Source organism: Pararge aegeria, chromosome 18, assembly GCF_905163445.1.
Source record: "Pararge aegeria chromosome 18, ilParAegt1.1, whole genome shotgun sequence".
NCBI classification, from domain to species: Eukaryota; Metazoa; Arthropoda; class Insecta; order Lepidoptera; family Nymphalidae; genus Pararge; species Pararge aegeria.
This window is the reverse complement of record NC_053197.1, coordinates 11,824,802-11,837,041: the sequence shown is the minus strand read 5'-3', so window position 1 is coordinate 11,837,041 and position 12,240 is coordinate 11,824,802. Positions and strand designations below refer to the sequence as shown.

Sequence of the window (12,240 nt, the reverse complement as noted above, 5' to 3'; positions counted from 1 at the left end):
ATTATTAAAGCGAATGTCAAACAATAACAAAGAATTGATGAAGCGGTCGGGAATGCGCTCGTTAGCATGCGCCGCTAATCATTTGCTCTGATTACGCTTTAATGAGATTGCGACCGAAATTCGAAAATAATGCAAATATCACCACAGACCGCCGGCGGCCGTACTGCAGACAATGCATTCGTTATGATGAACACAATGGCGGAAGTGTTTATACAAGAATACCGGAGTTGAATTATTTATTGGTACATAATTATAGACACGTTGAACTAGTAGTTACTAGTAGTTTTCATGAAAACTAACGTCATGTTAATTTAACGAAAATTTGTCGTTTTATATTGACAGCCAAGCGTTAAGATATAACTTCATACATGATACAAGTATTGCAAATTAACTTTACTACTAAGTTAAGTTTTCTAATGTGAAGCTCATATTGGTATGTAATCAGAGTTTTTTTTAAATAAAAGCAAGCTTATAGAAAACCCTCTATCTATACTTATATTATTAATGCAAAAGTTTCGATCGATGATTATTACTCGATCACGCCAAAACTACTAAACGGATCTGGATGAAATTTAGCATAAGCTACTTTTCATCTCGAAGAAAAAATTTTAGAACATTAGAATTAAAATAATTACGGTCAACTGCTAAATGGAATAAAGATCTAACCGCCTGTTCCAGAAACACTACTAGAGTGGAGTGGTTTTTGATTTTTCATTATTAGAAGTGTACACGGTTTTTGTATTTTCTTAGATCTGTGCCTGACAAGGTATCTTTTCGGCTTCGCTTTAGAATACCGCATTTGAAATCATCGAAGCTTTAGTTTTAATTTAGCATACGTTATCACTATAGCCTCACATTAACGGCTTAATTATGTATTAACGACTCATTAGTGCCTGCGATATCGTCATTAACAACTCGTTAGCGATCCATTAAAGGTCACGTGTCTGCTCCCAGAATAATAAGGGCTTAGGTCGTAGTCCACCACGCTGAGCAGGTGCGGATTGGTGGATATAATGCGCCTCGCAAGTTGCACATCACGATGTTTTCCTTCGCCTTTAAAGAAAGTTTTAATTAATTACAATTTGAAGTTCAAGATTTGATTTTATTACATTTTTTTTAAAAACTGGGGTATTCTAATATGAAATGGTCGATACCAGCTCGAAGTTAGAAAATTGGGGTTTTCTAGGGATACCTCTATTGAGCAGTCGTTTCAGTTATGATTGCTAAATATTAAATAATACCGCCTAACTGTAAGCGAGAAGCGTGATGGGCCTAAGCTGTTAATCCGTCTGAAACTACTCAGTAGTGGGACATTATGATATAACTGATGATGATGATGCCATACTGATGATTTGTTTCGTGTATACACATAGATGTTTATATGTCCCGCATAGCGTGATTTAAGGGCAATAATAAGAAGACTTTTCAATGTATATAATACACTCACTACTTAACATAACTTACCTAGCATACATAAGATTACTTACCTAAGCTTTTAAGCGATTTCTAGACATGGAGTAAGGAAAAGCTTTTAGGCACTTTTAAATATTCAGCGACTATGGGACCCATTTTTATTTTACTTCGTACCTATACATTTTTAACAACTTTTCCACTTAGAGTTCAAAACCTTTAGCTTTTTGAATCAGCAGCAAAAATAAAACAAAAAAAAAGTTCCAGAAGCTTAATAGACCGCTCGCTGAGGTCTTCCATGTGAAATGTGGCTAGGGCTCCCAGGTAGACCTTGCGTTGGTCTGCTATTCTCTGCACAGAGGTCTGTCGGTGACACCAATGACGGAAAGATGTCTATGTGTCCCACCACCTTCCTAAGTTTATCTCTTTCCACGCGTAATAGTTTAAAAGTGATGCGTAGATTCAAATCAGGAAATGCTAACTTAGTCTGTCTCCAATCAGTTGCATTCAAACATAGTTGGAACTTGAATATATTGATAAAATAACCCTACAGTGAAAAAAAATACTAATGTCCTATTTTTAGTTTACGCAGCTCATTGAATTAACTACTTACGTAATACTTATCAAGGATAAAGTTTTACATTATTAGGTTGATAACAGCAGCTTCGATAAAGCTCGAAAGAAATATCGCCTGCAGGAAACTTCTATTATTTATTTCGATATCTTAGTCCAATGTAACTTGCCTCGTATGAGTATAATATTACTGATAATGCCGATACGCTTAAAATGGAAAATTAAACAGCCGTCGATAATTATGATTACAAATCGTTTCCCGCTGTGGTAATTGCAGTGGTTTCAATATTTTCAGCATCGCATTACCTTCCCATTAGCGAAGTGTTGATCGTGATAAATTTCAACCGCGGACCCGTGCTTCACTTCGGCGAGTTGCAGACAAATTTTAATAGACATAAATAAACTCAAAACCGAAAATCACAATTGAAAGAAGGTATTTTTGATGCGTACCTGCATACAATTCCAGTGGGACGATTGTGATTTTATTCTTTAACATAAAAACTAAATTAATTAATTATTAAAAACTAATGCTAAGAGAGTTCCAAGCGCGCCCTGGGCCGAATAGAAGCATGCTCAATAAACTTCGCTGGGTATAAGAATTTTGGTTACCGTGCATTGGACTCAACTCCTTTTTTAAGAATGATAAAATAAAGAATATGATTTTACTAGCTTATATTTTATGTAAACTTTGAACTTATCGAGGGATTCCAATTTTCATCTGGTAGTTTTTGTAAAATACTAGGTGCGAGTATTATTATTATAAATGAAATTAATTTCAACTAATTTTATGTAGCCTAGTTTATACCACAGCAGCTTTATTTTTGATAAATAAACAAAAGCTCTCGAAACACAGAGCGTCAATTACTGCGGGAATCAGAGACATCCTTATAATATAAAATAGAAATTATAAATATGAATTAGCTTTTGTATTGTTGTCTATGCGAGATATGCAATTTACTATTATATTGTTAGTGTTGACACGGCATCATACAAAGACTGACCTGTACTATAATACATATTGTAATGAAAAGTGTTGCCATTAAAATGTAAAAGAGAATCAGGACAGTGGTCTGATTTAAACTGTTGTGTTTTTATATCCGTTCAAGTGTCTAGTTCTAAAGTTTATGATTAGATTAACGAGATTGTTACGAGCTTAATGGAAATATAGAAGTCATTTTCCATTTTCCTATGATATCAGTATTTCCTGTGATACCAAATCGATATATAATCTGTTTGATATTGTGCTTAAATGTATTCTTAAACGACTTATTGTCAACAGCATCACGGAAGCTACGAGGAGCTTCAGAAGGATATCTTCTCACTGTCACAAATGGGTGGCGGGTCGTACCCCATGCCACAGGGTTTCTCCATGGGTCATAGCGCAAACATGAGCGCCGTTGGCATGCGCCAGGACACTATGGGTGAGTGAACCTAACAAAAATAATAAAATTTGACTTTGACTTTCTTCTGACTATAGCAGAAATTAAGTAAGTATCACATGCCACACGCCTAACTATTAGCCACAAAGTCGCACGAGTGCCGTTGGCATGCGGTATATGTACGTGCGTTACTATAGATGACTGACACTAACTTAACAACAATAGCATGAAGATTTGCAAAAGGACCCCTCTTTACTTCACCAGAAGGAAAGTTGCGCGTAAAACTTGCCAGAGTACTTCTCCATTAGACACAGTGCGAGTACGAGAGCCGTTAGCATGTGGAAAGATACTTTGGGTGAATGAACCTAGCAAAAATAGCTATAAAGATTTGCAGAAGGACCTATCCTCGCTGTACCAGTAGGTAGGTTCGTAACACATGACTAGTCCCTACTTCACTGTTAGTCAAGCCGCTAGCATAAGCGCCGTCGGCATGCTGATTTATTGCTATGGGTGAGTGAACCTAACAATAATCACTATAAAGATTTGCAAAAGTTCCTCTCCTTGCTGTAGCAAAAGGTAGGTTGCTTGTACAATCACACCGCTGTACCATCACAGATTTTCTCCATTAGCCACAGTGCCAGCTGAGCAAACATGAGCGCTGTTGGTATGCGGCAGGATACCATGGGTGAGTGAACCTAGCAACAATAACTACGAAGGAAGGAATAAAATCTTCTCCGCCGCGTATAAACGGGCTCTGCACGTCTACGCTCTCCATCCTTACAGCGACATGGTAAACGTCATAGAACGAACATGCAAATTGCATGAAATTTAATAAGTCAAATAAAATATTAGTGTCTGATAAACTACTTAGACACCGTACGAATCGACGATATGAAGATTCATATCGTCTGAGTCTTACACAAGACTGAAGTGCATCGAAGATGCACCCGTAATTATTTCAAAATACCCACAAGCACAATATAATAAACATTGCCTGTGCAACAAATTTAATTTTAATTCTCCCTTAAAAACTATTCTTTAATTGCAGAAGATTCATATTCGTTAAAATGCTACTCAATTTAGTAAAATATCTGGCATTGATCAAGTTATAGTCATCGGAAGTTTAATTATTTACCCACTGCACATTACTACTGTTACATATCAAAGTATTCGTTGGCCCCAATTATAATAGCAACAGATTCTTAACTCGCCAATTTGTGACTTAAAAAGTAAGAATACTTCCAGACAGAAAAATCAAATGTCATAGGAAAGTCAGGGCCCGATATCTCTCTTTAACACAATGAATATTACAATAAATAATTAAGCAGGTAGAAACTAAGATGTAAGTCTGAAGTGTAAAACAAGAAACGGTAGACGACGCGCGGCAGCTTTCATCAACTTTCTATTAGAACGTCAGGGCAATTATAAAAGTTGCGGGCCCGGATCGCGGCCCCGTTTTATACAAATATCCCTTATAATAATGAGAAAACTTGCTCTTTGCCGGCCACGACTAAGTTCCGCCAGATGATCTCCAAAAGGAAAAAAAACTTAATTAGAATTTGTTAAAGTTGCGGGAATTCTTTCCTTTTGTTCGCGACGAAGTGTTTTGTCATAGACGTCAAAGCGGAGACTATTTAAACTTGGTAGAAAATTAGACTATTAAACTTGGTAGAAAACATTACTTCGTATAATTCGTCTTTTGGTATGTATCGTTTTTTATATTGAAAGTTTTTAAAGTGAAATATTTCTTAAATTAGATAATATTTTTTGTAGGTTAATTTTTTAAAAGGATAAAACAATATTTTATTCGCTTTATATATACAATCGATATCTTAGGTTTTATTAGGTCAAATAAATTGAGTCTTTAAGAAAACTGGGGTTTAAATCGAGTAATAAGAATAAATTAATAAAATTACTTTAGTCGATAAAATGTACTAGAAAAATCTATTATTATTATTATTATTTAACTCTTTATTTGTACACCACTATGAAGTTAGGAAAATAGAATAAAACAATAGAAATACAAAGACAGAAGTAGAATACATAAGGCGACCTTATCGCTTAGTAGCGATCTCTGCCAGGCAACCTTTCTATTAGGACAAGATGAGCGAGAGCGGAGAGGTCTATAAAAATCTATAAAAAGTAGGTAAAATTTAATTGAAAAGGTAGGTAAATAGGTAATAGGTTTGTTTTGGTTTTAAAAAATATACTTCTTTGGCCATTTTACAAGTCACATAGTAAAGTAGTTACATAACACTTATCAGTTAATTAAATATGTAAGTCCTACATTTAGACATGTTCTGTAGAAGACGGCGTTGGTACGTTTGTTAATTCAATGATCCTTGAGCTTGCGGCCGGAGATTATAAATTTGCTGCTCAACTCAAGACGTTCTAACTTGTACGGAACATATTTAAGATACGAGTATGTATGTTTCGTAAGAACTGAGAACATTATACCTACTAAGTTATGCATGCCGAATATGAGAGGCATTGGACCAATTCAGCTGTAAAGAAAACCCAAAGTAAACTAACAGGTCTAAAAATCTTAATCACATTATATTAAGGTTATTTTTTTTTACGAATTTCCTGAATGCGCCTTGCGGTAGAACTTAACTGGTAGAAATCGTCACGGAAGAAAAAGTGTTGCCTCCTCCGTGAGAGTTGTTCGGTTCCCTCCAGCTTAGTTCGGATATTATCGTAAAGCTGGCCGCTATCTTTGTTTACATTATGTGTTAAATGTCACTTTTTTGTGGGCATAGTAGAATACTATATATTATATTACTATAACTTCATGAGTAATGAAGTATAGTATAGTAAGTAATTAATAAAACTAAATATTTTTCCATAGTCTTAGACGAACATATTGACCAATTGCTAATTTTTCTGGTCCAAACGTGCAACGTGCTTTTTATGTCGATTATTTAGTTTCGAAAATAAATATTTCAGGAAAAAGTATATGTCGAATCAACAACTTCATATCTTTAAAAAAATCTCAGAGATAACGTCATTTTGATAAATAAAATAGTCTCACCGGCCGTCCGGTGGAATTTTTAATCGCCTAAAATTTTTGACAAATTCGAAACATCCTATTTCGAATAAGCTGTAAAACGCGGTAAAGCGTCAAACGTGTAAGTGCCGCTAGCCGGATTCCTGCGTAGAAAAAACGACCGAGTAATGGAGGCGAGGCATCGTACCGTAGATATTCTAATAAGAAAATTTCCACTACATTTACTTTGGCGGGCGTCCTCGCGGCGTCTTCGTAAATATCTTATTTCCTGCGGCGAGATTGCATCTTGAGAAAACGCGAGGGTCGAGTCTTGTGCTACGAGTTACGACCCTTCGCTACGACTTGGTACATTTATGTCTACATCGCTATGTGCTACGGCACGGGTAGGGGCCAATGTAACGCTTGCTACTCCCTAAACTCTAATCAATAAAAGGTATTTAAGAGTAGATTTTGAGAATATAAATTTATATTGGTAGGTACTTCGTAATAGTCGATAAACGTGTATTCGGATAAAATTCGGCAATTGGCATGAGTAGGTACTTTTGAACCTATTTATTTAAAAAATTAAAGGTTTTGTTGGTATAAATTGCAAGTATATGTTTTTTGGCCGTACTCGTGACGTCATAGGCAAATTAGAGCTTTAGTATGTAAGACCATATGTAAAGATTATGATTGTGGTATAAAATTAAGATTTCATGAACATGATTTTCAAAGTTCAAGGCATTCAAAATTATGTTTTACACACGTGACGTCATAATTCTGAATTCGGCGATTCACCTACCATGGCGGTAGAATTTACAGTTTTATTTCATGTAGATAAATAGCAATCTCACTTCGAATATGAATAAAAATATTATTTCTATAAATTAATCATAACATATCATTAGATAAATACATTATTTTAGCAATTCTGTGTTACTGAATACTGTCTGTCATCATGCCTATTTCTGATTTTTAACGTGATATTCCGTCAGCAACTGTTTTGTTTGTGTGTATTAAAATAGTACCTCTATAATTTCTATCTTAAATAGTGTTATTTCAAAATGAATGTAAAGCAATTGTCTGCTATATTATACTTTAAAATCTTGCTAAGCATTAGGATTAGTTATACGATGATATACCTCCTTCTATCGTCATAATTTTCAGTCCAAAGAAAGAAGAAGAATTATTTTAAAGTAAATATCTTTACTTAATTATTTTAAAGTAATTATCATATTATATTTATAATACTAGTTACTTATTTATTTATTTGTCTTTAGTTACATATATTGTTTTATATATATTATATATATTTATTCTATTGGTATATGTATATATACTATACCACTTAACTATTTGTTGCCTGGAAGAAATCGCTATGAAGCGCCGCCAAATTGTATACGAGGTTTTGTTATACTTTTCTTTTGTATGTACTTTTTGTGGTCTGCAATAAAAGTATATTCATTCATTTAAGAATATCCAATTAATTTTCGCTGAATTTGACAACATTTTAAATTATAATATACAAAATTAACATGATTAAGTAGGGTTATTTAACTCACGAGCTTTTTACAATCACGCAGTGTACACGGCGAGATCGGTTAAAGCTGAAAAGTACTGTGTAGCATATACGAATATATTCAAGTATGATCGTACCCTAACTGCTTTTCTCTTACACAGGTATGAGTGCAGAAGACGAATGGTACAACAAATCTCTCTCCGCTCTCCGGATGAACAGCGGTCACCATGCAAACCTGGCAGCAGCGCCTATGTTGCAGTACCAGACCTAATCGTTGCTTCACGGCGCCGACTACTCGCCGGCGCCGGCGCATGACTACGCGCCCCCATAGGCTGATTGCTAATCTTACAACAGTAAACGCAAGGCCAATCTGCGAGCGACCAATCACAAAGCTCGTGCTCAAACTCGCGTGTTTTGCGATTGGGCATAGACTTTGCCACTGATGACGCTGACTGTCCGCATTGGTCTGGTCCGCGTCACATTTCTAAAAAGCGTTAGTCGCATACTGTAGCCCTAGTTTAAGATTTTTACGCTCAAAATGGTAGTCGTTTTTGAGTATCAAAACACAAACATCAGTCATAAACTGGTTGTCGACCATCGCAATCCACTAAAGAACTCGATCTAATATATTCTGTTGTTACAAAGTTTCGATACGATCGATATCGAAAAGTATCAGCGCATGCGAGATTTGCAATTTCGTACTAAGGAAACTCGACTGCGAAATAAAAACTACGCTATTATTACGCGCGTCCTAGGAATATTCACTATTCAGTATCTCGTTGCATAGAAAATAGCGTTAGCAATTTATAAATGTGTATACAAAATAACCACAATGTAGAATTTTGTAACCTCAGTTTTCAATCCTGATGAAGACATGGGAACTGCTTTTTTGTTGGGAATTTAAATTGGAAAATGGAAATTTTTCAACTAGATTTTATATCAATGAGATACTGGATAGACCTACTGATAGATGTACGATCAGCTATTAGTAAACACAGCCTGTCATGCCATAAGCCATAGCATGTCTCGGCGTAGGTTGAAAATTTACTTAAACACTTTTCACTAGAGCATTACTGATTTATCGGTGCCGTTAAATTATTCAGTTTCGGTCTATAATGCGGAAACCTTCACTATTTTTGTAGCTCCGCACACCTGCAACACACCACCGAGGCAGTGGCGTGCATAAAGGGTATGCACAGTGTATGCAGATGATATAAAATGAGGAAACTCTCCAGTAAGAGTTATGCAATAAGTATAGGCATTGTAAGAGTTATAAAACAAACCCTACCCATAAGTATTTATAATTCGTACTGGTGATTTTCTTCATTCTACATCATCTGCATACCCTCCAATCACGCCACTGGTGACCGAGGTTATTATCGCAGGGAGCTTTAGTTAGCAAAAAAACGTGAAAATAAATAGTACTAGTAACTGACACTCATCAAAATATAAATAATTAAGTATGTGCAATGTAAATCGTCGAAAAAAATGGTTACAAACAGAATAATTTGACTGTACTTGTAATAAAAATCTATACAACTGTTTAAATATTCTGGACGGAGAAATTGTGTTACTCTCTCGCGAATTGGGAATGAGCATCGATCTACTAAGGGGTTAATAGGCCTAAATCATTGTTTAGGAATATTCTCCTTCCCTTATCAACCCTTGAAGCTTTATACTTAATTGTGGGATTTTAATTTTAATCCAGCAGTCTAATTTTTCAGACTATTTCAATTTATTAACATTTATTTCACATTTTTGTCAATAGTTTGCCTTTGATGTCTCATAAATGTATTTAAAAAGTTCCCTGCATCCTATTTGCAAGTTCATATTCAAGAATTTGTATTATGGCCTTTTTCGTCAAATTTTTTTCAATTCTGTACCGTTTATAAATGTAAAAATAAAATTAAATGGAAGAATTTATGTTTGATACAAAATTAAAATATAAATAAACTTTGTATTAGAGGGGATGCACACATCACAATGCAAAAATAATTCAGGTACCCACTCTAATACCGGATCGCAATTTTTTTTCTCTTTTTTTTTATTACTACTAATTCCAGGTATATGCGTTATCTGCTAGGTCACTGCAAGCAGCCATTTACAGTTTTGTACAAACCACAAAACTAATACGTGTCACTTTACTATCAATCACTTAAATAACTTTATTCTGCTTTTCATGATTTACGGTTAACGCGACCATATGTTCTGTGTACATTAGTAGCTCTTAATTATGGAAAGACGTGTATTTATAAGGGAAAGCGTTTATCGAATATCGGTACGCAAAAAAATCGTGCTTAAATAATATGTATAGGTACAAAATAGGTTTCTAATTTAATAATGGACCGCTGTCCTTCTATATTTACGTTTACCTTGTATGCTAGGAGTATTGTACAGACATTTTGGATTGGTTAAGTGATAAGTATATAATATTTTCTTGTTGTATTGATTACGTGAGCTAAATTTTAAGAAATATTAATGGCAGCTCTTTAAAATGGTACATAATTTACTACTACAAACAACAAACAAGATGTATGAATGAATTAATTAATGAATACGCTTTTATTGTTCGCTAAAAAAAAGGAGTAGGTAACAGCGATAGAAACATAAAAAAAAGAGAGCAAGAGGGTACAGTTTGGATTATATATATATTTTAATAATTTGACGGCCGAGTGGCGCAGTGGGCAGCGACCATGCTTTCTGAGTCCAAGGTCGTGGTTTCGAGTCCCACAACTGGAAAATATTTGTGTGATGAGCATGAATGTTTTTCAGTGTCTGGGTGTTTATATGTATATTATAAGTATTTATGGATTAAATTCATACAAATTTTCAACTGCTATCTCAGTACCCATAACACAAGCTACACTTACTTTGGGGCTAGTTGGCGATGTGTGTATTGTCGTAGTATATTTATTTATTTATAAAAAAAAAAATATAGTAGTAGTAAAGCTTTTTGGGACAGAGCTCGTACGTGGAAGTACAGATACCGCCATGCTTCTTTCTGCCGCCAAGCAGCAATAATGTAATGCTGCAGTCTGAAAGGCGTGGTTGCCGGTGTTACTACTGACACATGAGGTTTAACATTTACGCCTCAGGTTGACGGGCATAGAGTTGTACGTTGCGGTACTTTCCATGCATGCGATATACGTTCGAGCATGTCTTGCAAACTTGCCACTTCTGGCCATCCACTTGGACCATCAATTATTACTATATCAGAAAAAAAAGGTGAGTCCTTCTAATTTATTTATATAAGTAAATAAAGTTGCGATATAAACATAATAAGAAAGACTTGTACAAGGCACGTTCATTTTTCTATATCTAACAATTTTTTTTAAATCTTATAAGCGACTTTAATTTATAAAAAGTGTCTGAAACTTGGTAGTTGCATGTGTATCAAACCGTTGATTATAGTGTCAATATTATTAAACAATGAGCCGAGAATGAGGTAGTGATGGATGGATCGGCAGATGAATTTCGCTATTGTAAACTAATTTGCCCCTAAAAAGGTCTCATATGATTTATATGAGGAGTGGACTGAGTCACGGTTGCAAGGATCTGTTGATGGAGCTAGAAGATCATCGTAAAATGTATTTCATTAATAATAAATATTAAACCATGAAATTACCATACTAACTAAAAAAATTACAAAAAAAAACAAACATACACAGTAAATACGTTTTGTTTTGTACGCTAAACAAAAACACATTTTTTCCCCGTATATTATCTTGTTAGTATAATTCGTCAAAGGAGCTGTCATGGTATATAAAACTTTTAATTAAAATTATTGCAATAGGTAACATCCCTTGTAAATAGATATAAAAACGTTTGCATGTCTACGTTAGTTAAGGTGTTAACAGCTCAACGATACTATAATAATGAAATATTTAGTTAAATAAATAATATGCAATGGAAATTTTTGTATTGAATTTTATTTTTAGCTGCATATTGGCGATTTAAATGAAAATTGTACGCGACCATAGAAAACAGAAAATTTAAAATTGATTATTTGTTATTTGCAAGAGAACGGCTGATTTTAGATATCCCGACAATGACCGAACAGCAATAGTGATCGAAGTCTAAATATGTATGTCGTGCATTGGTATACGTATTACGTACATTTAAATCGCCAATGATGCCATTTTTTTAGACACAAATCCCAAAACTAAACTTAATAGACCGGTCTAAAATAATGCTATCCATTTCCATTGTGAAAAGAAAAGCACTATTTTAGAATTAAGAATTAAATTAGGAGATTTGTGTACAACTGACTTAGAACTAATATGCCAGAAACCAAATGTTGATGCTAGTCAGTTCATTTGATAAAATGATAACGTAGTTTCCAACTTATCATATACTAAAAGCATTTATAAATA

General features: G+C 34.5%; 1 protein-coding gene across 1 annotated transcript in view; it reads left to right on the top strand.

Moving 5' to 3' along the window:
* LOC120631645 (pituitary homeobox x) overlaps positions 1-8,138 on the top strand; it is a 40,990-nt gene extending 32,852 nt beyond the window's left edge. The window contains exons 5-6 of the mRNA XM_039901304.1: positions 3,263-3,404; positions 8,029-8,138. Coding sequence (XP_039757238.1) covers positions 3,263-3,404; positions 8,029-8,138 — 252 coding nt within the window. The remainder of the gene's footprint in view (positions 1-3,262; positions 3,405-8,028) is intronic.
* Positions 8,139-12,240: the final 4,102 nt, after the last annotated feature.